Source organism: Saimiri boliviensis, chromosome X, assembly GCF_048565385.1.
Source record: "Saimiri boliviensis isolate mSaiBol1 chromosome X, mSaiBol1.pri, whole genome shotgun sequence".
NCBI classification, from domain to species: domain Eukaryota; kingdom Metazoa; phylum Chordata; class Mammalia; order Primates; family Cebidae; genus Saimiri; species Saimiri boliviensis.
In genome coordinates this window covers 64,496,098-64,522,854 of record NC_133470.1, presented here as the reverse complement: position 1 = coordinate 64,522,854, position 26,757 = coordinate 64,496,098, and the positions used below count along the sequence as shown (strand labels likewise).

Here is a 26,757-nt window from a genome sequence, read left to right as displayed (position 1 = left end):
AGGTGGAAAGGCAGATGGTAGCACTACTAGGGATGGTGAAGCTATTTCTTCTAGCAAAAAAAAGGTTCATCAGAGTATACCAACTCAGTGTCCCCAGCTTCATCAGCATCCTTCCACACATTTCTATTATTTTCCAATCAATGCCCTCCCTTTAACAGTAGACACCTGGTGAGTCTGTGTATGCATCTTTCATTGCAGACCAGCCACTCACATGATAACAGTTTGTGTCTGTTTTCCCACAGTTTCAGCTCTTTCTCTACAAGAGATAAGACTCTGATGTGGGACAGTCTTAGCAGATTTGAAATTTATTATTTGCTTCTGAAGGTGGTAGTTAGAATTCCTGAGTTCATCATTTTCTTTCATCCATCACTTTGTCCATTGAACTTAGGAACAACCAACCAGCTTCATTATGTGCCTTGGTTCTCCACATATGGTCAAAGGTATTATGTATAGAGTCACTAAACTCCTCGCCTCTCACAAGGGGTGAACCAGGAGTGCCAAACGCATTTATTTTCCATAACTTAATTAACAATTCATATCAAGAACTATCAGTGTTCTCCATACTATTTGGCGTAGAGTCCTGAGCATTGTTGGGTCTAATCATATTAAGCTGCCTACTCAAGAAACCCCCAAACCAACAAAAGAACTCCATCCTTAATATTCTGTTCCTGTAGAACCACTCCTGGCAGCAAAAGCCAGTCTGAGTTCCAAAACTGAAGAACTTGGAGTCCAATGTTTGAGGGCAGAAAGGGTCCAGCATGATAGAAAGACGTAGACTTGGAGCTAGGCCAGTTAGTCTTTTCACATTTTTCTGCCTTCTTTATATTTACTAGTGGCTAATTAGATGGTGCTCACCTAGATTAGTGGTGGGTCTGCCTTCCCCATCCCAGTGACTCAAATGTTAATCTCCTGACTCAAATGTTAATCTCCTTTGGCAGCACCCTTGCAGACACACCCAGTATCAATCCTTTGCACCCTTCAATCCAATCAAACTGACACTCAGTATTAACCATCACAAATAAGCACATGAAAAGATGTATGGAATACTATGCAGCCATTAAAACAGATGAGTTCATGTCCTTGATGAAACAGGAAACCATCATTCTCAGCAAACTGACACAAGAATCTAAAACCAAACATCGTATGTTCTCACTCATAAGTGGGTGTTAAACAATGAGAACACATGGCAGGGGGTGGGGGTATCAGGGGGCATAACATTAGGAGAAATACCTAATGCAGATGACAGGGGGATAGATGCAGCAAACCACCAAGGCACAGGTATACCTATGTAACAAACCTGCACTTCCTGCACATGTACCCCAGAACTTAAAGTACAAAAAAATAAAAATTAAAAGAAAAGATACCAAATATCATTAATCATTAGATTAATGCAAATTAAAACCACAATGAGATAATACCTCACACTCATTAAAAAGTTTATTAGTTTTTAAAAAACAGCAATTGTTGGTGAGAATGTAAAGAAATTGGAACATTTGAGGGCTGTTGGTGGGAATGGTAGATAGTGTAACTGCTATGAAAAACAGTATAATAGTTCCTCAAGTAGTTAAAAATGGCACTACCACAGGGTCTAGCAATTCCAGAATTGGTAAGTAAAATTAAGTATATACATACAATGGAGTATCATTCCACTTTTGAAAGAGAAGGAAATTCTGACACATGCTAAAACATGGATGAAACTTGAGTACATCGTACTAAGTGAAATAAACCAGTAACAAAAGACAAATATATATGATACTATTTGTATGAGGTACCTTGAGTAGTCAAATTCACAGAGAAAGAAAATAGAATGGTCTTTGCTAGGACTGGGAGGAGAGGGAAATATGGAGTTGTTTAATGAGTATGAGTATAGAATTTCAGTTTGGGAAGATTAATAAAGTTCTGAAGGTGGATGGTAGTGATGGTTGAACAATAATGGGACTGTACTTCATGCCAATGAACTATATACTTTAAAATGGTTGAATTTTATGTTATGCATTTTTATCACATTATTTTAAAGAGGACCAAGGACTTAAATGTAAGATCTAAACTTACAAAACTCTTTGAATAAAACTAAATGGAAAATCTTTATTATTTCGGATTTGGCAATGGATTGTTTGATATGAAAACAAAAGCATAAGCAATGAAAAAAATGGATAAATTGACAAAGTTAAAAAAAAATCTTTTGTACATCAAACAACACTATCAAGAAAATAAGATGACCATCCAAAGAATGGAAGAAAATATTTGCAAGGCATATATTACATGTGTCAAGTGTTTAGAATATATTAAGAGTTTCTACAAATAACAAGAAAACAAACAACCCAATTTAAAACTTGTGAAAGGATTTGAATAGACCTGTTTCTAAAAAACATATATAAATGCCCAAAAAGCACATGAAAGGATGTTTCCCATCATTAACTGTTAGAGAAATTCTTTTTTTTTTTTTTTTTTTCTTTTTTTTTTTTATTGCATTTTAGGTTTTGGGGTACATGTGATGAACATGCAAGATTGTTGCATAGGTACACACATGGCAGTGTGCTTTGCTGCCTTCCGTCCCCTCACCTGTATCTGTCATTTCTCCCCATGCTATTAGAAATTCTAACAAGACTGTGATAGATACCCACTAGGACAGCCAAATTAAATAAATGAATGAATGAAAAATAGAAGTCTTGGTGAGGATGTGAAGAAATCAGAATATTTATACATTGCTACTAGGAATGTAAAATTGTATAACTGATGTGAAAACAGCTGTGCAAATTTTTGTAAAGTTAAATATATAATTACCATGTGACTCAGAAATCCCACTCCTAGGTATATGCCCAAAATAATTGAAAACAGGTATGCAAACAAGTACTTATACATGACTATTCATAGCAGCACTATTTACTATAGCCAAAAGGTAGAAACAGTCCAAATTTTCATGGGTGAATAAAAGGATAATGAAAGTGTTGTACATCTATATGCTGGCTGGAATGTTATTCAGCCATGAAAATTTATGTAGTACTGATACATGGTACAACATGGATGAACCTTGGAAACATTATACCAATTGAAAGACAACAGACACTGAAGGCCACATACTTTTTATTACATTTATATGAAATATCCAGAAAGGCAAATCCATAGAAACAGAATATAAATTAATACTTGCCAGGCTGTTGGGATATGAAGAAATGGAGAATGACTATTACTGAGTATGGAGTTTCCTTTTGGGAAGATGAAACTCTTCTGGAACTAGATAATAGTGATGGTTGCACAGCACTCTGTACTACATGCCACTGAATTGTACACTATAAAACAGACACGTTAAATGGAAGTTATGTTATGTGAATTTTGTCTAAATAAAAATAACTGTCATTGTCACCTTATGAAGTTGGGAACTTCATAGCCTTAACCTGGGTGAGATGATGACAGAATTTAGACATGCACTACAAACATTAAATAACATTTAAGACCACATCTTTATTACTTTTAACTTGTAAAAAGAAAAGGAGAGTACATAAGACCAATTTAATATTCACAATATTATATTATTTAATACCAAGTACAACATAATCTATCATCAATTGCCTCATATGAAATGTGTTTACTAGCTCATTGTATTAATTTTTTTAAGATTCTTTATTTTTTTATTTTTCATTTTTAAAAGTTATTTATTATACTTAAGCTCTGGGGTACATGTGCAGATGATGCAAGTGTGTCACATAGGTATACATGTGCCATGGTGGTGGTTTGCTGCATCCATTGCCCCATCATCTACACTAGGTATTTCTTTTAATAGTATTCCTCCCCAATATTCCCATCCCCTGCTATTCCTTCCCTATCCCCCTCCACAAGGCCCCAGGGTGTGATGTTCCCCTGCCTGTGTCTGTGTGCTCTCACTCTTCAACACCGACTTATGAGTGAGAACATGCAGTGTTTGGTTTTTGGTTCTTGTGTCAGTTTGCTGAGAATGATGGTTTCCTGTTTCATCCATGTTCCTGAAAAGGACATGAGCTCATCCTTTTTTATGGCTGCATAGTATTCCATGGTGTATACGTGCCACATTTTCTTTATCCAGTCTATCATTGATGGGTGTTTGGGTTGGTTCCAAGTCTTCCCTATTGTGAACAGTGCTGCAATAAACATATGTGTGCATGTGCCTTTATAATAGAATGATTTATAATCCTTTGGGTATATACCCAGTAATGAAATTGTTGAGTGAAATGGTATTTCTAGTTCTAGATCCTTGAGGAATTGCCACACTGTCTTCCACAATGGTTGAATTAATTTATACTCCCACCAACAGTGTCAAAGCATTCCTATTATTCCACATCCTCTCCAGCATGTGTAATCTCCTGATTTTTTAATAATTGCCATTCTACCTGGAGTGAGATGGTATCTCAATATAATTTTGATTTGCATTTCTCTAATGACCAGTGATGATGAGCTTTCTTTTCACATTTTTGTTGGCCTCATAAATGTCTTCTTTTGAAAGTGTCTGTTTGTATCCTTCACCAACTTTTTTTTTTTTTTTTCTTATAAATCTGTTCTAGTTCTTTGTAGATTCTGGATATTAGCCCTTTGTCAGATGGGTAGATTGCAAAAATTCTTTCCCATTCTGTTATTTGCTCATGGTTCAATCTATTGATATTTTCTTTTGCTGTGAAGAAGCTCTTTAATTAAATCCCATTTGTCTATTTTGGCTTTTGTTGCCATCACTTTTCATGTTTAGTTATGAAGGCCTTGCCTATGCCTATGTCCTGAGTGGTATTGCCCAGGTTTTATTCTAGAGTTTTTATGGTGTTAGGCCTCATGTTTAAATCTTCAATCCATCTAGAGTTAATTTTTGTATACGATGTAAGGAAGGGATCCAGTTTCAGATTTCTGCATATGGCTAGCCAGTTTTCCCAACACCACTTATTAAATAGGGAACCCTTTCCCCATTGCTTGTTTTTGTCAGGTTTGTCAAAGATCAGATGGTTGTAGATGTATGACATTATTTCTGAGACCTCTGTTCTGTTCCATTGGTCTATATCTCTGTTTTGGTACCAGTACCATGCTGTTTTGATTACAGTAGCCTTGAAATATAATTAAAATTGGGTAGCATGATGCCTCCAGCTTTTTGTTGTTGTTGTTGTTGTTGTTGTTGTTGTTGTTGTTTTCCTCAGGATTGTCTTGGCTGTGTAGGCTATTTTCTGGTTCCATATGAAGTTTAAGCTGTTTTTTTCCAATTCTGTGAAGAAAGTCATTGGTAGCTTGATGGGAATAGCATTGAATCTATACTTTATTTTGGGCAGTATGGCCATTTTCACGATATTGATTCTCTAACCATGAGCATGGAATGTTTTTCCATTTGTTTGTGTCCTCTCATTTTTTGGGCAGTGGTTTGTAGTTCTCCTTGAAGAGGTTCTTCACATCTCTTGTTAGTTGTATTCCTAGATATTTTATTGCCTTTGTAGCAATTGTGAGTGGGAGTTTGCTTATGATTTGACTCTCTTTTTGTCTATTATTAGTGTATAGGAATGCTTGCAATTTTCGCACATTGATTTTGTATCCTGAGACTTTGCCAAAGTTGCTTATCAGCTTAAGGAGATTTTGGGCTGAGACGATGGGATTTTCTAAATATACAATCATGTCATCTGCAAACAGGGACAATTTGGCGTCCTCTCGACTTATTCGAATACACTTTATTTCCTTCTATTGCACAATGGCCCTAGCCAGAACTTCCAATACTATGTTGAATAAGAATTGTGAGAGAGGGCATCCTTGCTTTGTGCTAGTTTTCAAAGGGAGTGCTTCCGGTTTTTGCCCATTCAGTATGACATTGGTTGTGGGTTTGTCATAAATAGCTCTTATTATTTTGAGATATGATCCATTCATACCTAGTTTATTGAGAGTTTTTAGCATAAAGAGCTGTTGATTTTTGTCGAAGTCCTTCTCTGCATCTATTGAGATAATCATGTGGTTTTTGCCTTTGGTTCTGTTTATGTGATGGATTACTTTTACAGATTTGTGGATGTTGAACCAATCTTGCATCCCCAGGATGAAGCCAACTTGATTGTGATGAATAAGCTTTTGGATGTGCTGTTAAATTTGGTTTACCAGTATTTTGTTGAAGATTTTTTGCCTCAATGTTCATCATGGATATTGGCCTTATTTTTTTTTTTTATTTTTTATTATTTTTTTTTTTGGTGGCATCTCTATCAGATTTTGGTATCAGGATGATGCTGGTCTCATAAAATGAGTTAGGGAGGATTTTCTCTTTTGTATTATTTTGTACAGTTTCAGAAGGAATGGTCCCATCTCCTCTTTATGCCTCTGGTAGAATTTGGCTGTGAACCCATCTGATCCTGGACTTTTTTTGGTGGTAGACTATTAATTGTTGCCTCAACTTCAGACCTTGTTATTGTTTTATTCAGTAATTCAATTTCTTCCTGGTTTAGTCGTAGGAGGGTGTAAATGTCCAGGAATTTATCCATTTCTTCTAGATTTACTGGTTTATGTGCATAGAAGTGTTTGTAATAATCTCTGATGGTAGTTTGTATTTCTGTGGGATCGGTGGTGATCTCCCCTTTATGATTTCTTATTGCATCTATTTGAAACTTCCCTATTTTCTTTTTTATTAGTCTGGTTAGCAGTCTGTCTATTTTGTTGATCTTTTGTAAAAACAAGCTCCTGGATTTATTGATTTTTTGAAGGTTTTTTTTTTGTTTTTTGTTGTTTTTTTGTTTTGGTTTTTTTTTTTTGGTCTCTGTCTCCTTCAGTTCCACTTTGATTATGGTTTTTCTTGCCTTCTGCTAGCTTTTGAATTTGTTTGATGTTGCTCCTCTAGTTCTTTTAATCATGATGTTAGGGTGTCAATTTTATATATTTCCTTGCTTCTCTGGTGGGCATTTAGTGCTATAAATTTTCCTCTAGACACTGCTTTAAATGTGTCCCAGAGATTCTGGTACATTGTGTCATCATTCTTCTTGGTTTCAAAGAACATCTTTATTTCTGCCTTCATTTCATTATTTCTCCAGTAGTCATTCAGGAACAGGTTGTTCAGGTTTTATGTAGTTGTGCAGTTTTGCATGAGTTTCTTTTTTATTATTATTATAAGTTCTGGTGTACATACACAGATCATGCAGGATTGTCACATAGGTATACCCATGCCATGGTTGTTAACTGCATCCATCCCCCCATTATCTACATTAGGTATTTCGCCTAGTGTTGTCCCTTCCCAGACCCCCACCCCCTGCTATCCCTCTGAGTTTCTTAATCCTGAGTTCCAATTTGATTGCACTGTGGTCTGAGAGGCTATTTGTCATAAGTTCCATTCTTTTGCATTTGCTGAGGACTGTTTTACTTCCAATTATGTGGTCAATTTTAGAATAAGTGTAATGTGGTGCTGAGAAGAATGCATATTCTGTAGTTTTGGGGTGAAGACATCTATAGATGTCTATTAAGTCTGCTTGGTCCAAATGTGAGTTCAAGTCCTGGATAGCATTGTTAACTTTCTGTGTTGTTGATCTACCTAGTATTGATACTGGGGTGTTAAAGTCTCCTGCTATTATTGTTTGGGTGTCTGAGTCTCTTTGCAGGTCATTAAGAACTTGTTTTATGTATCTGGGTGCTCCTGTATTTGGTGCATATATATTTAGGATAGTTACCTCTTCTTGTTGCATTAATTCTTTTACTATTATGTAATGCTCTACTCTGTCTCTTTTGATCTTTGTTGGTTTAAAGTCTGTTTTATCAGAGGCTAGGATGGCAACCCCTGCTTATTTTTGTTCTCAATTTGCTTGGTAAATCTTTCTCCATCCCTTTATTTTGGGTCTATATGTGTCTTTGCACACGTCTTTGCATGGTTTTCTAAATACAGCACACCAATGAGTCTTGACTTTTTATCCATTTTACCAGTGTTTGTCTTTTGATTGGGGCAGTTAGCCCATTTACATTTAAGGTTAATACTGTTATGTGTGAATTTGATCCTACCATTTTTATGCTAACTGGTTGTTTTGCCCATTAGTTGGTGTAGTTTCTTCATTTCATCAATGGTATTTACAGTTTCGTATGATTTTGCAGTGGCTGGTACTCGTTGTTCTTTTCCATGTTTAGTGCTTCCATCAAGAGCTCCTGTAGGGCAGGCTTGGTGGTGATGAAATCTCTCAGCAGTTGCTTGTCCATAAAGGATTTTATTTCTCCTTCACTTATGAAGGTTAGTTCGGCTGGATATGAAATTCTGGGTTAAAAATTATTTTCTTTTAGGATGTTGAATATTGGCCCTCAGTCTGTTCTGCCTTGAAGGGTTTCTGCTGAGAGAGCTGCTGTGAGCCTGATGGGCTTCCCTTTGTGGATAACTCAACCTTTCTCTCTGGCTGCCCTTAGCATATTTTCTTTCATTTTGATCCCAGTGAATCTGATTATTACATGCTTTGCAGTTGCTCTTCTCAAGGAATACCTTTGTAGTGTTTTCTTTATTTCTTGAATTTGAATGTTGGCCTGTCTTGCTAGGTTGGGGAAGTTCTTGTGGATAATATCCTGAAGAGTGTTTTCCAGCTTGGATTCATTCTCTCCATCACTTTCAGGTACACCAATCAAATGTAGATTTGGTCTTTTCACATAATCCCATATTTCTTGGATGCTTTATTCATTTCTTTTCACTCTTTTTTCTCTAATCTTGCCTTCTCACTTTATTTCATTCAGTTGATTTTCAATCTCCGATATCCTTTCTTCTTCTTGATTTGGCTATTGAAACTTGTATATACTTCACGAAGATCTTGTGCATTTTCATGAAGTTCTTGTGCTGTGTTTTTCAGCTCCATCATGCTGTTTATTTTCTTTTCCATTCTGGTTATTCTTGTTAGCATTTCATCTAACCTCTTTTCAAGGTTCTTAATTTCCTTGCATTGGGTTAGAACATACTCCTTTAGCTCAGAGAAGTTTATTATTACCCACCTTCGGAAGCCTGCTTCTGTCAATTTGTCACACTTATTCTCCATTCCATTTTGTTCCTTTGCTGGTGAAGGGTTATGAGCCCTTGGAGGAGAAGAGGCATTCTGGTTTTTGGTGATTTCAGCCTTTTTGTGCTGGTTCTTTTCCATCTTCATGGATTTACCTACCTTTGGTCTTTGAAGTTGGTGACTATTGGATGGGGTTTCTGAGTGGACATCCTTTCTGTTGATGTCAAAGTTATTTCTGTTTGTTAATTTTCCTTCTAACAGTCAGGCTCCTCTTCTGCAGGTCTGCTGGAGTTTCCTGGAGGTCAACTCCAAACCCTGCTTGCCTGGGAATCACCTGCAGGGCCATAGAACATTAAATATTGTTCCTTCCTGTGGTAGCTTTGTCCCAAAAGCCTACCTGCCATATGTCAGCCAGAGCTCTCCTGTATGATGTGTCTACCGGTTAGGACACACAGGGAGTCAAGGAGCCACTTGAGGAGGCAGCCTGTCAAGTTCAAGCACTGTGCTGGGGGATTTGTTGCTCCATTCAGGGCTGCTGGGCAGGGACATTTAAGTCTGCTGAAGCAGAACCCACAACCTCCCCTTTTCCCAGGTGCTCAGTCCCAAAAAGGTGGGGGCTTTGTAGGTCCCTGATGGGCTGCCATCTTTTTTTCTGAGATGCCCTTCCCAGCAAGATGGGAATCTACTTGACAGTCTGCCCGCAGAGGCCTTGCTGAGATCCTGTGCTGGTCTCTGCCCAGTTGCTGTGTAAAATTCCCAGGGCATTGTTTACACAGGCAATGTTGAAACCACATATGGGAGCCTCAGCAATGGTATGTGCCCTTCCCCCCACCAAGCTCAGAAGTCCCAGGTCAAGCTCAGACTGCTATGCTGGCTGAGAGAATTTCTAGCCAGTGGATCCTAGCTTTGTGGTCTTCATGGGGGTGGGACATCCCAAGCCAGCTTCCTGGCTCCCTGGCTTCAACCCCCTTTTTCAGGGAGAATGTACAATTCTGTCTTGCTGACATTCCAGGTGCCACTTGACTAGAACGGCCCCCAGTTTTGTGCTAAAAATCTGGGACACTGGCATTGTAGGTGCTGGAGGAAATCTCCTGGTCTGCGGGTTTTGTAGACTGTGGAAAAAACACAGTATCTGAGCCATAGTGCCAGAGTGTCCAGAAAATTCCCTAATGGCTTCCCTTAGCTGGGAAAGAGAGTTATCTCGCCCCTTACACCTCCTGGGTGAGGCTACACCCCCCGCTGCTTTGGCTGGCCTACCTTGAGCTGTTCCCACTGTCTAATTAGTCCCAATGAGATGAACCTGGTACCTCAGTTGGAAATGTGAATATCCCTCATCTTCTGGTGTGTTCTTGCTGGGGACTGCAGACCGGAGCTGTTCCTAGTCAGCAATCTTGGCAAAAGTCTTACAAGTTTTCAATAAGGCTTTTTAGTGTCAGAATTAGGACATCCAGGCCTGACATCATATTCCAAACCAAAGCCAATTTGTTGAGTAGACATGAAGTATTTATCGCATACAAACAGAAAGTACTCTTCCTGTGTCTTTCAAATAGGTGCAGTGTACCATAACAAAGTTGTATTTCGAAGGACATCCCAGAAATTAAAGTGCCGCCACGAGGTACTAGTTTTAATTATAAAGTTAAAAGGAATTTTTAAAACTTTATTCTTTTGTGTTAGCCAGTATAACTCTTCTTCTAAGTAAACAAAACAACCAGTTGTTTTTCATATTAATTTGCAATATTTAGTTCATTTAGTTACTATTTTATAACATTGATTTATTTACTTCTGTTTTTTTTCTTTGTCTTCAACTTTTATTTTAGTTCATGTACATGTGCAGGATATGCAGATTTGTTATACAGGTAAATGTTTGCCATGGTGCTTTGCTGCACAGATAATCCCGTCACCTAGGTATGAAGTCCAGCATCCATTAGCTACTCTTCCTGATGCTCTCCCTCCTCCTTCCCCAACAGGTCCCAGTGTGTGTTATTCCCTTCCCTGTGTCCATGAGCTCACATTGTTCGGCTCCTACTTATAAGTGAAAACATGTGGTGTTTGGTTTTCTGCTCCTGTGTTAGTTTTCTGAGGATAATGGCTTCCACCTCCACCTATGTCCCTGTAAAGGACGTGAGCTCTTTCTATTTTATGACTTCATAGTATTCTATGGTGTATATGTACCATATTTTCTATATCCAGTCTATCGTTTATGGACATTTAGGTTGATTCCATGTCTTTGCTATTGAGAATAGTGCTTCAATGAACATATGCAGGCATGTATATTTATTTCTTTATTTAAGAAAAGGTTTAATTGACTCAGTTCTGCATGGCTGGGCAGGTCTCAGAAAACTTACAATCAATGTGTGTATCTTTAAACTAGAATAATTTACATTTCTTTGGGTATATACCCAGTAATGGAGTTGCTGGGTTAAATGGTATTTCTGGCTCTAGGTCTTCAAGGAATCACACACTATCTTCCACAATGGTTGAACTAATTTACACTCCAACCAGCATTGTAAAAGCATTCTTTTGAATCTGCAACCTCATCCACATCTGGCATCTGTTGCTTTTGACTTTTTAATAATAGCCATTCTGACTGCCATGAGATGATATCTCATTGTGGTTTTGATTTGTGTTTCTTCAATAATCAGTGTTGTTGAACTTTTTTTTTCATGTTTCTTGGCCGCATATATGTCTTCTTTTGAAAAGTGTTCATGTCATTTGCCTACTTTTTAATGTTTTTTTTTTCTTAGAAATTTGTTTAAATTTATTGTATGATAGACTCTGGAGATTAGACCTTTGTTAGATAGATAGATTGCAAAACTTTCCTCCCATTCTGTAGGTTGTCTGTTGACTCTGATGATAGTTTCTTTTGCTGTGCAGAAACTCCCGAATTAGATCCCATTTATTGATTTTTTCTTTTGTTGCAATTGCTTTTGGTATTTTCATCATGAAATCTTTGCCCATGCCTACATCCTGAATGGCATTGCCTGGATTTTCTTTTAGGGTTTCTATAGTTTCAGTTTTTATATTTAAGCATTTTAATCCATCTTGAGTTAACTTTTATATAAGGTGTAAGAAAGGGGTCCATTTACAACTTTCTGCATATGGCTAGCCAGCCCTCCCAGCACCATTTATGAAATAGGGAATCCTTTCACCATTGCTAGTTTTTGTCACATTTGTCAAAGATCACATGCTTTTGGTGTGTGTTCTTATTTATGGGTTCTGTTTTCTGTTCCATTGGTCTATGTGTCTGTTCTTGTACTCTTACCATGCTGTTTTGGTTACTGTAGCCTTGTAGTATAGCTTGAAGTCCGTAGCATGATGCCTTCAGTTTTTTCTTTTTTCTTAGGATTTTCTTGGCTATTAAGGCTTTTTTTGGATCCATATAAATTAAATTTTTTTTTTCTAATTTTGTGAAGAATGCCTATGGTAGTTTAATGGAAGTAGCATTCAATCCATAAATTACTTTGGGCAGTATGGCCACTTTCATGATATTCATTCTTCCTATCTCATGAGTATGGAATGCTTTTCCATTTGTTTGTATCCTCTCTCATTTTCTTGAGCAGTGGTTTGTAGTTCTCATTAAAGAAGTCCTTCACTTCCCTTGTTAGCGGTATTCCTAGATATTGTATTCTTTTTGTGGCAATTGTGAATGGGATGGGATTTCATTTATAATTTGGTTCTTTGCTTACCTGTTGCTGTATAGGAAGGCTAGTGATTTTTGCACATAAATTTTGTATCCTGAGAATTTACTGAAGTTGCTTATCAATTTCAAAAGCTTTTGGGCTGAGACAATAGTGTTTTCTACATACAGGATTATGTCATGTGCAAACGGATAGTATGACTTCCTCTATTCCTATTTGAATAACCTTTATTTATTTCTCTTGCCTGATTGCCCTGGCCAGAACTTCCAAAAATACGTTGAATGGGAGTGGTGAGAGAGAGCATCCTTGTCTTGTGCCAGTTTTCAAGGGAAATGTTCCAGCTTTTGCCCACTTAGTATGATATTAGCTGTGTGTTTATCATACATGGCTCATTATTTTGAGGTATGTTCCTTCAATACCTGGTTTATTGAGAGTTTTTAACATGAAGAGATGTTGAATTTTATCACAGGCCTTTTCTGCATCTATTGAGATAATGATGTGGCTTTTGTCCTTAGCTCTGTTTATATAATGAAGCATACTTATTGGTTTGTATATGTTGAACCAAACTTGCATCTAGGGATGAAGTCACCTTAATCTTTGTGGATAGCTTTTTGATATACTGCTGGATTCAGTTTGCCAGTATTTTATTGAGGATTTTTGCATCAATGTTCTTCAACGATATTGGCCTGTTTTTTTGTTGTTGTATCTCTGCCAGGTTTTGGTATCAAGATGATGTTAGGCTCATAGAATGAGTTGAGGAAGAGTGTCTCCTTTTCAATGTTTGGGAATAGTTTCAATAGAAATGATACTAACTTTTCGTTGTAACTCTGGTAGAATTCAGCTGTGACTTCATCTGGTCCTTGGCTTTTTTTGGTTGGTAGGCTATTTATTTCTTCCTCAATTTCAGAACTCATTATTAGTCTATTCAGGGATTCAATTTCTTCCTGCTTCAGGCTTGGGAGAGTGTTTGTACCCAGGAATTTATTCTAGATTTTTTCATTTATGTGCATAGAGGTTTGATAATATTCTCTGATAGTTGTTTGCATTTCCTTGGGGTCAGTAGCAATATCCTCTTAATCATTTCTGATTGTGTTTATTTGATTCTCCTCTCTTTTCTTCTTTATTAGTCTAGCCAGTGCTCTATCTATTTGATTAATTTTTTAAAAACCAGTCACTGAATTTGTTGATTATTTGAAGGGTTTTTCATGTCTCTCTCTCCTTCACTTCAGCTCTGATCTTGACTATTTCTCATCTTCTGCTAGCTTTGGGTTTCTTTGCTCTTGGTTCTCTAGTTCTTCTAGTTGTGATGTTAGGGTGTCAATTTGAGATCTTTCTAGCTTTTTGGTGTGGGCATTTAGTGCCATAAATTTCTCTCTTAACACTACTTTAGCTGTGTCCCAGAGATTAGGATACATTCTCTTTTGATTCTCATTAGTTTCAAAGAACTTCTTGATTCCTGTTTTAATGTTATTATTCACTCAGGAGTCATTCCGGAGCAGGTTGTTCAGTTTCCATGTGGTGGTGTGGTTTTGAGTCAATTTCTTAATTGAGTTCTAATTTATTATGCTCTGGTCTGAGAGACTATTATGATTTCAGTTCTTTTGCATTTGCTGAGGAGTGTTTTATATGATCCATTTATATAATCAATTTTAAAGTAAGTTCCATGTGTCAATGAGATGAATGTATATTCTGTTGTTTCTGGCTGAAGAGTTCTGTAGATATCTGTCAGGTTCTCTTGATCCAGAGATGAGTTCAGGTCCTGAATATCCTTGCTAATTTTCTGTCTTGATGATCAGATGATCGATCATCAAGATGATCAAATGATCTGACTAATTCTGTTAATACAGTGTTAAAGTCTTTCACTATTACTGTGTGAGAATATGTCTTTGTACGTCTCTAAGAACTTGCAGCATGAATCCAAGTGTTCCTGTATTGAGTGCATATATATTCAGGATAATTAGCTCTTCTTGTTGAATTGAACCTTTTTCCATTATGTTATGCCCTTCTTTTTTTTTTTTTTCTTCTTTTTTAATCTTTGTTGGTTTAAAAATCTGTTTTGTTACAAACTGGTATTATAACCTATACTTTTTTTCTGCTTTTTCATTTGCTTGGTAAATTTTCCTCCATACCTTTATTTTGAGTCTATGTGTGTCTTTGCACTTGATATGGGTCTCTTGAAGACAGCATACCAGTGAGTCTTGGCTCTTTATCCAACTTTAGAGTCTGTGTCTTTTGATTGATAATTTAGCTCATTTACATTTAAGATTAATATTATTATGTATGAGTTTGATCCTGTCATCATGATGCTAGCTGGTTATTTTGCAGACTTGTTTATGTGGTTGCTTCATAGTGTCACTGGTCTGTGTACTTCAGTATGTTTTTGTAGTGGTGGGTAATGATTTTTCTTTTCCATATTTAGTGGTTCTTTCAGGAGTTCCTGTAAGGCAGGCCTGGTGGTGGTGTATTTCCTCAGCATTTTCTTGTCTGTAAAGGATCTTATTTCCCCTTCAATTAGGAAGCTTAGTTTGATAGGATGTCAAATACTGGGTCAAAAATTATTTTCTTTAAGAATGTTGAATATTGATCCCAATCTCTTCTGGCTTTTAGGGTTTCCACTGAAAGGTCTGCTGTTAGTGTGATGCACTTTCCATAGTAGGTGACCTGGCCTTTTCCTCTGGCTGCCCTTAATATTTATTTTCTTCATTTTAACTCAGTGAATCTCATGATTATGTGTCTTGGAATTGATCTTCTCATAGAATATCTTACTGGGGTTCTCTGCATTTCCTGAATTTGAATGTTGTCTTGTCTTGCTAGGCTGGGGAGGTTCTTCTGGATGATATCCTGAAATGTATTTTTCAACTTGGTTCCATTCTCCCCATCACTTTCAGGAACCCCAGTCAATTGTAGGCTCACTCTGTTTACATAATCCCATATTACTCAGAGATTTTATTTGTTCCATTTTATTCTTTATTCTCTATTCTTGTCTGTCTTATTTCAGAAAGACAGTCTTCAAACTCTGAGATTCCTTCTTCTACTTTGTTTATTCTGCTGTTGATACTTGTGATTGCATTGTAAAGTTGTCATATTGTGTTTTTCAGCTCTGTCAGGTGGGTTATATTCTTCCCTAAATTGGCTATTCTGGTTATCAGCTCCTATATTGTTTTATCATGATTCTTAGCCTCTTTGCATTGGATTACAACATGCTCCTTTAGCTCAGTGAAGTTTGTTATTACTCATCTTCTGAAACCTACTTCTGTCAATTCAGCCAAGAGGCTAAGAATCATGATAATACAGGAGCTGATAGCCAGAATAGCTAGTTTAGGGAGGAATATAACCTCAGCCCAGTTCTGTGCCCTTGCTCTAGAGGTGTTGCATTTATGTGAAGGAATAGAGGCACTATGGCCTTTTGCTTTTTCAGCATTTTTGTGTTGATTCTTTCTCATTTGTGGGCTTATCTATCTTCAATCTTTGAGGTTGCTGATCTTTGAATGAGTTTTTTATGGGGTATTTTCTGTTGCTGTTGTTGTTTTCTGTTTCTTTCTCTTTTAACCATCAGGCCACTCTCCTATAAGGCTGCTGTGGTTTGCTGGGGGTCTGCTTCAGACTCTACTTGCATCAGTTTTGTTTTGTTTTGTTTTGTTTTCATACCTGAATGTATCAACAGTAAAACCTGTGAAACAACAAAGATGTCAGCCTGCCCCTTCCTCTAGAAGCTCCATTTCAGTGGGGTACTGACCTGTTTCTGGCCCAAACACACCTACAGGAGGTGTCTCAAGACTTGTTGGGAAGTCTCACCCAGTCAGGAGGAGTGGGATCGGGGACCAACTTAAAGAAGCAGTCTGGCTGCTTTTTGGTAGAGAAGGTGTGCTGCACTGGAGGGAACCCGTTCTTGTCCAGAAAATCCTCTCCAAAGCCAGCAGACTGGAATGGCCGAATCAATTGTACCAGAGAGATGACAGCCACCTCTCCCCCTGGGAGCTCCATCCCAGGGAAAGTTGAGAGATCTGTCCATATAACCCTAGGTGGAGTGGCTGAAGACTCCACAGGGAGGTCCTGCTCAGTGAGGAGGAATGGAGTGGGATCCCAATTAAAAAAGAAGTCTGGCCAGGCACAGTGTGGCTCATATCTGTAATCCTAGCACTTTGGGAGGCTGAGTCAGGCAAATCATGTGAAGTCGGGAGTTCAAGATCAGCCTGATGAACATGGAGAAATCCTGTCTTTACTAAAAGTAGAAAATCAGCTGGGCATGGTGGCACATGCCTGTAATCCCAGCTACTTGGAGGCTGAGGCAGGAGAGTCACTTGAACCCAGGAAGCAGAGTTTGTGGTGAGCAAAGATTGTGCCATTGCACTCCAGCCTGGACAACAAGAGCATAACTCCATCTCAAAAACAAAGAAGTCTGGGCATGATCTGGCAAAACAGCTGTCCTGCATCATGTTACATATATTTAGCATAAATAGATATGTCCCAAATTTTCCAAACTGACCCTTCCTCATCAGGACTGTTTTCACTCTCTAAAATAGGCAGACTGAAATGACTTAGTTTACTGAACTGCAGAGATGATGGCTGCCCCACCCCTGAGGAGCTTTGTCCCAGAGAGAGATCAGAGCTCTCTCTGTATAATCCTGACTGGAGTGGATCAAGTTCCCACAGAGTCTCCACCCAGTGAAAAGGAATAGATTGGGGTCCTGCTTAAAGAAGCAGCCTGGCTACAACCTGGCAAAGTAGCTATTTCTCATTGTACGGGATCCTTCTTCCTCCTTTGGATTTGTACTCTCCAAAGCTCTCAGGTTGGAATGACTGAGTCAACTGAACCACAGACATGGCGGCCACCCCTCCTGCCAGGAACTTTATTCCACCTCAGACAGACTTCAGCCTGTTGCACTTGGCCAGCTAGAATTACAAGCCAATGGGTCTTTGCTTATATGGTGCCATGGAAGTGGGGCCTACAGAATGACACTGCTTGGCTCTCTTAATTTACCACTCTTTTTAGATGTACGTACAAATGGATCTCACACTTTGCTGGGGATACTAGGGCTGGAGTATGTAAAACTCCTGAGTCTCTCTGTGTGCCTGAGCAGCTGCTCTGCCAAGACTCCACACAGCTTTGTGTATCAGATCCAAGGCCCTGGTAGCATGGGCTCAACAGAGGATCCCCTTCTTGGTGGGTTGCAGTGATCTTTGGGAGAAGTGTGATTTCCTGAGCAGGGTTGCATAATCATTCACCACTTCCCTTGGCTGGGGTGGGTTTTCTTTCTGGCTGTGTGCCACTCCTTGGTGGGCTGTTTCCCCACCCTGCTTTTCTTCATTCTCTATGGGTCTAGTTGTTTGCCTAGTCAATCCCAATGCAAGAACCTGGATATTTTAGTTGAAAGTGCTGAACTCATTCACCACTTTCATTCCTCTTTGTGAGTGCCATGGACCACAGCTGCTTCTAATCAGCCATCTGGGCCCCTCTCATACCACCTATTAATCTTCGGTTGGGAAAAATAGTTGTGTGAATTTGTTCAGCTCATTGGAGAATCTTTAACACCCTAGGCTAAGGATTAATTGCCTATAGTGCACCACATTCATTGTAATAGCCAAAAATGTTTCTACATATTTTCACATACTTCAAACAGGGTACTTAATTCTCACTCTATTTGAGGATGACAGTACCATAAAAATGCACCACTAGCGGTTCTTAAAATAGAGTGTTTGATTTTATATATTTCCAATTTTTAAAGTTAGATATATTTAAATCATCTGAAATATGTTATTATTTATTTTGCTATTTTATTGAAGTATAACATACAGACTCTACTCCCAGAATTAAGTTTTAAAGAGAATAATTTGACGAATTTTCACCCATACATTATACTCATGTAAACACTATCCAGGTTAAGATTTTGAACATTTCTAGTACTTCATAAATATTCATGCTCTTTTCAATCAGCCTCCTCTCAGAGGTAACTACTACTCTAACTTCTATCACCATAGTTTGGTTTTGTCTGTGAAGTCCATAAAAAAGGAATTATAGTTGGTGCTATTCTATGCATACCTTTCACTCAACAGTGTTTTTCAAATTTATCCATGTTGATACATTTTTCAACAGTTCATTTCCTTTGTTGTTAGTTATTCCATTTTATCACACTTGGTTTAACCATTCAGCCATTGAAGTACACTTGTTTCCATTTTTGTGTGTGTGTGTTATGAATAAAGCTGCAATGAACATCCTTGTACATGTCTTTGACATATAAATATAGTTGTTCCTCAGTATCCACAGGGGATTGGTTTCAGGACCTCTCATAGATACCAAAATCTGCTGATGCTCAGGCTGCTTACATAAAATGCCATAGTATTTGCATATAACCCATTCACACTCTCCTACATACTTTAAATCATCTCTAGATTACATACAATATGAATACACTATAAATGCTATGGAAACAATTTTTGTATTGATTTTTTTCGTATTATTTTTCTTGTATTGTTAATTTTTAAAATATTTTTAATCCAGGTGGTTGAATGCATGAATGTGGAACCATGGATAGGAAAGGCTGACTGTGTGTGTGTGTGTGTGTGTGTGTGTGTGTGTGTGTGTGTGTAAAAACTTTAATACACACTGACACATATACACACACAAACTCATTTATCTTTGGTATAGGAGTAGGAATAAAATTGCTGGGGTCATAAGACAGGCATGTATTTAGTGTAAACAGATAATGCCAAAATTTTCCAAACTGATTGTATAAATCTACACTCCCACCATGATCTTCTGTTCATCAAAATCCACCATAAAAGAAGTAAAAGAGAAAGCCACAAACTGATAAAAACTATATCTAAAATATATAAAGAATTAATACCCAAAAAAAGACAAAAATGACAAGACTGTAAATTAATAGCCAAAAAAAGACAAACAACCCAATTTTTTTTATTGCATTTTAGGTTTGGGGGTACATGTGAAGAACATGCAAGATTGTTGCATAGGTACACACATGGCAGTGTGGTTTGCTGCCTTCCTTCCCCTCACCTGTATCTGTCATTTCTCCCCATGCTATCTCTTCCCACCTCCCCACCTCCCCATCCCTCCTCCATTTCCCCCCAACGGACCCCAGCGTGTAGTGCTCCCCTCCCTGTGTCCATGTGTTCTCATTGTTCAACACCCACCTATGAGTGAGAACATGCGGTGTTTGATTTTCTGCTCTTGTGTCAGTTTGCTGAGAATGATGGTTTCCAGGTTCATCCATGTCCCTACAAAGGATGCAAACTCATCGTTTTTGATGGCTGTGTAGTATTCCATGGTGTATATGCACCACATTTTCCCTATTCAGTCTATCATCGATGGGCATTTGGGTTGGTTCCGGGTCTTTGCTATCGTAAACAGTGCTTCAGTGAACATCTGTGTGCATGTGTCCTTGTAGTAGAATGATTTATAATCCTTTGGATATATACCCAGTAGTGGGATTGCTGGGTCAAATGGGATTTCTATTTTTAAGTAATTGAGGAATCGCCACACTGTCTTCCACAATGGTTGAATTAATTTACACTCCCACCAACAGTGTAAAAGTGTTCCTATTTGTCCACATCCTCTCCAGCATCTGTTGTCTCCAGATTTTTTAATGATCACCATTCTAACTGGTGTGAGATGGTATCTCAATGTGGTTTTGATTTGCATTTCTCTAATGACCAGTGATGATGAGCATTTTTTCATATGTTTGTTGGCCTCCGTATGTCTTCTTTTGTAAAGTATCTGTTCATATCCTTCGCCCATTTTTGAATGGGCTTGTTTGTTTTTTTCTTGTAGATCTGCTTTAGTTCTTTGTAAATTCTGGATATCAGCCCCTTGTCAGATGGGTAGACTGCAAAAATTTTTTCCCATTCTGTTGGTTGTTGATTCACTCTAATGACTGTTTCTTTTGCCGTGCAGAAGCTGTGGAGTTTGATTAGGTCCCATTTGTTTATTTTGGCTTTTGTTGCCATTGCTTTTGGCGTTCTGGTCATGAAGTCCTTGCCTACACCCATGTCCTGAATGGTTTTGCCTAGATTTTCTTCTAGGGTTTTTATGGTGTTAGGTCTGATATTTAAGTCTTTAACCCATCTGGAGTTAATTTTGGTGTAAGGTGTCAGGAAGGGGTCCTGTTTCTGCTTTCTGCACATGGCTAGCCAGTTTTCCCAACACCTTTTATTAAACAGGGAATCCTTTCCCCCTTGCTTGTTTTTGTCAGGTTTGTCAAAGATCAGATGGTTGTAGTTATGTTGTATTTCCTCTGAGTCCTCTGTTCTGTTCCATTGGTCTATATCTCTGTTTTGGTACCAGTACCATGCTGTTTTGATTACTGTTGGCTTGTAGTATAGTTTGAAGTCCGGTAGTGTGATGCCTCCTGCTTTGTTCTTTTTGCTTAGAATTGACTTGACTATGTGGACTCTCTTTTGCTTCTATATGAGGTTTAAGGTGGTTTTTTCCAGTTCCATGAAGAAGATCATTGGTAGCTTGATGGGAATAGCATTGAATTTGTAAATTACTTTGGGCAATATGGCCATTTTCACGATGTTGATCCTTCCTAACCATGAACATGGAATATTTCTCCATCTGTTTGTGTCCTCTCTTATCTTTGTAGCAATTGCGAATGGCAGTTCGTTCTTGATTTGGCTCTCTTTAAGTCTGTTACTGGTGTATAGGAATGCTTGTGATTTTTGCACGTTGATTTTGTATCCTGAGACTTTGCTGAAGTTGTTTATCAGTTTCAGGAGATTTTGGACTGAGACGATGGGGTCTTCTAGATATACAATCATGTCATCTGCAAATAGAGACAATTTGATTTCCTCCTTTCCTATTTGAATACCCTTTATTTCCTTTTCTTGCCTGATTGCTCTGGCTAGAACTTCCAGTACTATATTGAATAGGAGTGGTGATAGAGGACATCCTTGTCTAGTGCCAGATTTCAAAGGGAATGCTTCCAGTTTTTGCCCATTCAGTATGATATTGGCTGTTGGTTTGTCATAAATAGATTTTATTATTTTGAGATACGTTCCATCAATATCTAGTTTATTGAGGGTTTTCAGCATAAAGGGCTGTTGAATTTTGTCCAAGGCCTTCTCTGCATCAATTGAGATAATCATGTGGTTTTTGTCTTTGGTTCTGTTTATGTGGTGAATTATGTTTATGGACTTGCATATGTTGAACCAGCCTTGCGCTCCTGGGATGAATCCTACTTGATCATGGTGGATGAGCTTTTTCATATGCTGAACAACCCAGTTTTTTTAATGGACAAAAGACTGGAATAGGTAGTTCAGAAGAGGATATCCAAATGGCCAATAAGCTCATGAAAAGGTGCTCAATATCATTAGTAATCAAAGGGATACAAAATAAATCACAATAAAATACCAGTACACATGGTACACTTTGCAAGAATGGACTAATACACCATACCAACTAGAAGAGTTAAAATTAAAAACATTTGGAAATATCAAATATTTTAAAATCATTCAAAAATTAGGCTTCCTAAAGGGATATTTATTTACTTGTTATTAGTCAGCACTTCTGCACAAGTATTATGAAGTAGGCATTATTTCTTCTACTTTACAGATGAAGAAACAGGTTGAGAATGTCTGATTTGCAAAGTGATTTTTTATGAAGTGATAGAGATGAGACTTAAACTCAGAAATTCTGACCAGAGATCCTTTTTTTCACCTCAGTCTACCCTTTGGCACAGATAGAATAAATGCTTTCAGGTTCATATTCCTTTTGAAAATCATTGACATATCTCGCAAGATTAGCAAAATGTGGCACTGTTGTGGCAACAAGCTCCATACCAGACTAAAACAGTTCAAGAAGTGAGAATATCTAAATTTCCACTTATTTATGAAATTAGAATATGCAGACAATATTATAAGCAGTCTGATCTCACTTCTCTAAGGGTGTTATCAGTGTCACCTATGAAAATTCTTGCAACTTGGTAAGCATGGTTAATTATCAACAGAGCCCTGACAGAAATGTGTTACTCATCTGATTGCAGCATCATATCAATGGAAGGGCACAAGTCTTGAAATCAGATGAAATGAGTTTGAGATCTAGCATTGTCACTTGTTAGTTGATTAAGTGCAACCTTAGGCAAGGTAGTTTATCTCTGTGTTTTATTTTCTTTATAAAACAATACACTTATCTCATGCTTTTGGAGATTTAGATAAAAGCCAGATTATTGAGATAATTATCCAGGGAATATTATAAGACAAATGGATACCTGAGCTTCAAGGGTAGGTAACTAATAATTTCATTAAAGTAGTTATTGTTGTTTGTTTTAATCTTCTCTATTAACCTTAGATAATAAAGTCTTACCTTTCACTTTTGCTTTCAGTTCCATTTGTCCTACACAGACAAGGAACGCTATGAAAATGAAGAGAGACCTGAGGTCCAGAAGCAGATGCTTGTTGATATGGCCAAAAAGCTACCAGTTTACACAAGAACTGGAAGTGGAGGTCAGTTCATCCAAAGTCAGCTAGAGAGGCAGTTCAGCAAGTATCTCAGAAAGGCTAAGTCATATATGTTTTCAAACTAGCCCTTTGTTTTCCCCTCCCATCTTCTGAAAACCACTATGGAGATTTTTCTCAACATTTTATTTTTTAAAAAATGTTAAACACATCAAAGCTGGAAGAATTGTATAGTAAACACCTGAAGAACCAAGGTTCTTCTGATTTGTCATCTTAATATTTCTAATAAGGAAGATTATGTTTCACATTTCAAGGATTTAGAAAGTTTACTGTCGGATACTTATATTCATTGGTTAATCATTTATTCAGCCAATATTTATTAAGATATATGGCAATTGGGGAGATTTTAAAACTGGATTCTACTGCTAACATTTTACTATGTTGCTTCATCACAGATCTGTCCACATATGCATACCTCTATCTTCCCTCAAGACATCTTATTTTTTGGATACATTTCAAAGTAAATAGCTGACATCAGTAAGACATCTACCTAAACATTTTATTCTGTTTTGGCAAAATTTACATATAAAACATGCATAATCTTAAGTGTACAATTCCATGTGTTTTAAAAAAGTACATATCTGTGTAACTAAACCCCTATTAAAATTACCATCACCCCAGAAAGTTCTGTCATGCCTCATTTACAGTCAATCCCACTTCACTTCACTCCCCATAGACAACCACTGTTCTGATAGCTTTTCACTATAAATTAGTTTTGCCTGCTCTCAAATTTTATATCATTGAGATCCTAGAGTATATACTTTTGGGTCTGGCTTCTTTTATTCAACATAATGTTTATAAGATTCATCCATCTTTTTGTGTATTTTATTTATTGCTGAGTAGCATTACAGTGTATAAATATATCACAGTTTATCCGTTCAGTAATTGATACATATTTGGGTTGTTTCTGGTGCTTAGTTATTTTGAGTCAATCTGTTATATTATTGTATAAGTATCTGTGCAAAGACATATCTTCTTTTTTCTTGAGTAAATATCCAATACAAAATTTTACCCTTAGGTTTCATATACATGACTAAAACAGTAAGTACTTGTTGAACCAATCCTCCACCTTTTAAATTTTGAAAACCTACAGAGATATGGGGAATATGTTAAAAAGTTTGAAAACCAAGGTTCTTCTGACATGTCATCCTAAAATTGCTAATAAGGATAATTATGTTTCACATTTCAAGGATTTAGAAAGTTTACTGTCAGACACTTATATTCATTTGTTCATCGTTTATTCAGCAAATACTTATTAAGATATAAGGCAGTTGGGAAAATTTAATATGTTCTTGGTATTATATGATATTAAGGACTTGCTGTTAATTTTCTTAGAGCAATAACATAGTGGTTATGATTTTTAAAATTTTCATGCATATGGAAATATTTATGGTTTGAAGTGACAGTTTTGGGATTTGTTTAAAATGCTCAAATAAAAAGCCAGTAGAAGAGATAGGTGAAACAAAAATGACACAATGTAATAATTGTTGAATCTGGGTAATGGTACTATTACCTCTACTTTTAGCATATGTTTCAAAACTTCAATAATACTATTTTTTTTATTTGTGGGACACTGTTCTTAGCCTTGAAAATGTAAAGTTGAACAGGTAGCCAAGGTCCCTTATAGGGTTTAAATTCTGACAAGAAGGAAACATATAGGAAATTATATAATCTCAGGCAGTCATAAAATGATGTGATAGAGCAGAGGCTACAAAGTAGAGGTATATGGGATGACTTGGGCTCAGAAATATATTTTGTTTGATCTCCAATGTGTCTTTTAAAACTTTACATTTCTTGCTAGTTTTTTACATTTAGGATATTTCTACCTAAAAATCTAGATTTTTTGCTTTTCTTGATAACTGAGATGATATTTCTTGATAACTGAGTTGTGCCATGTGGCACAAATTACCTGGAACTGGGTAGTAGCATACCTCTTGAGAGAGAGCATGAATTCTCAGGTTTCATGTAATCCCCAACCAGCTGCCTCCTTTACTACTCACTATTCCCTGGAACCTTGAGGTATTTGCAGTTCCCAGGATAGGCAGGAATAGGAAAGACTTCTCTGAGGAAATACCATTTGAAGACTTAAATTATAAGGATTTAGTCATGTGTTTTAGTCAGAGTTCTCCAGATAAATAGAGCCAATAGAATTGTTTATCTATCTATCTGGAAGGTGAGAAGTCCCATGGTCTGCCATCTGCAAGATGGAGAATCAGAAAACCTGGTAATATAGTTACAGTCTGAGTTAAATGGTTTGAGAACAAGTAGTGCTGATGGTATAAGCCCCAGTCTAAGGGCAGAAAAGTGATGTCCCATCTCATGCAGTCAGGCAAGAAAAGCAAATTTTCTCATCCTCCATATTTTAGTTCTGTTCAGGTCCTCAAAGGATTGTATGAGGCCCACCTGCATTGGGGAGGACAGTCTGCTTTGCACAGTCTAGATTCAAAAGCTAATCTCACCCAGAAACACCTTCACAGAGACACTTAGACATAATATTTAACCAAATATCTAGGTACCCTATGACCCAGTCAAGTTGACACACAAAATTAACTATCACAAGTTCAGCCCTTGTCAACTTGGCACCCATACACATCTCCTTAAACCATACTCTCCACATAAAGGCAATAACAAGATCACAATTTTACCTAACATGATGCAACTGTCATGCATTCAACTGAAAGCATACTAATCCCTTCCATGGAAAGTGATAAAATTCTCGAGTAAGTTTACTTTTCTCCTTGATATTTTTTGACTTAAAAACTATTTAAATACTCTGATATAAAATAAACAATACTTAAATATTATGACGTAAGCTAGTACATCTTATGTTACATGATAAGGGAATATGAAAAGGAAGAAAACAGATATTTGAGAAACAGACACACAACTCTATTCATAACAAAAAGAAGAAAACACTCATAACAATCACAGATCTTGTTTCTGTAACTGGTCACATGGTCACAGCTGGTATACATAGCTACTTTCTCCCATCATCCATTCTGTACCCCCTTTGCCTTTATCAAACACTTCAGCTAGTACTGGTTTTTTGCTTGATATGGTGACTCAAATCTTCAGTTCTAAAGAGTCTGGGCCATTAGTAGTCCTGCCTGAATTGGACTGTTGTGGTTTTCCATTGACCTAATCAGGAGGCATAGTAATACAAAGAAATGCCCTAAGGCATTTCCTGTATTCTTGACAAACTCTTTCTTTCCTCCATTCCTGAGTAGTAATGGTCCAATTTACATTCAATAGTCTATACACCAGTTTACATGTCCATTTCCACCCCTTGATTTCCACTCAGGACTCAAGGGGTAGAAACAGAAGTGGCACGACTCACAATTACCCTTAGTTACCCACTAGCAAAATTGGACTATTAAGTCCAATTTACACTTAATAGTCTGGATCAGTTATCCCAGTCAACATTGCACCTGCCTTATTATCCTATTGATTCAGAGATATGAAGATTCCAAAGTGGCTGGGTGGCAGTCTTCCAGTTCAATGGAATCATTGCGTCCCCTGGTGGAAGCATTCTTCCCTCTGGGACTAACACCTCTAGGCTAGCAGACAGTAAGGCTGCAGGAAAAGGTAGAAAACCTTTTGTTAGTGGGTCACTTAGGGTAATGGTGAGTGGTACCACTCCTATTTCCACCCCTTGATTTCTGGACTTGTGAATACTAACTATCTGAAAATCAGCATTATTTATTGTACACTGATTGTGAGCA

At 37.4% G+C, this 26,757-nt stretch overlaps 1 protein-coding gene across 1 annotated transcript in view; it reads left to right on the top strand.

The window, feature by feature from the left end:
- The window catches only part of ZDHHC15 (zDHHC palmitoyltransferase 15), a 177,129-nt gene that overhangs the window by 34,718 nt on the left and 115,654 nt on the right, over positions 1-26,757 (top strand). Inside the window, exon 4 of the mRNA XM_003936858.3 lies at positions 22,903-23,023. Within this exon, the coding sequence (XP_003936907.1) occupies positions 22,903-23,023 (121 nt within the window). The remainder of the gene's footprint in view (positions 1-22,902; positions 23,024-26,757) is intronic.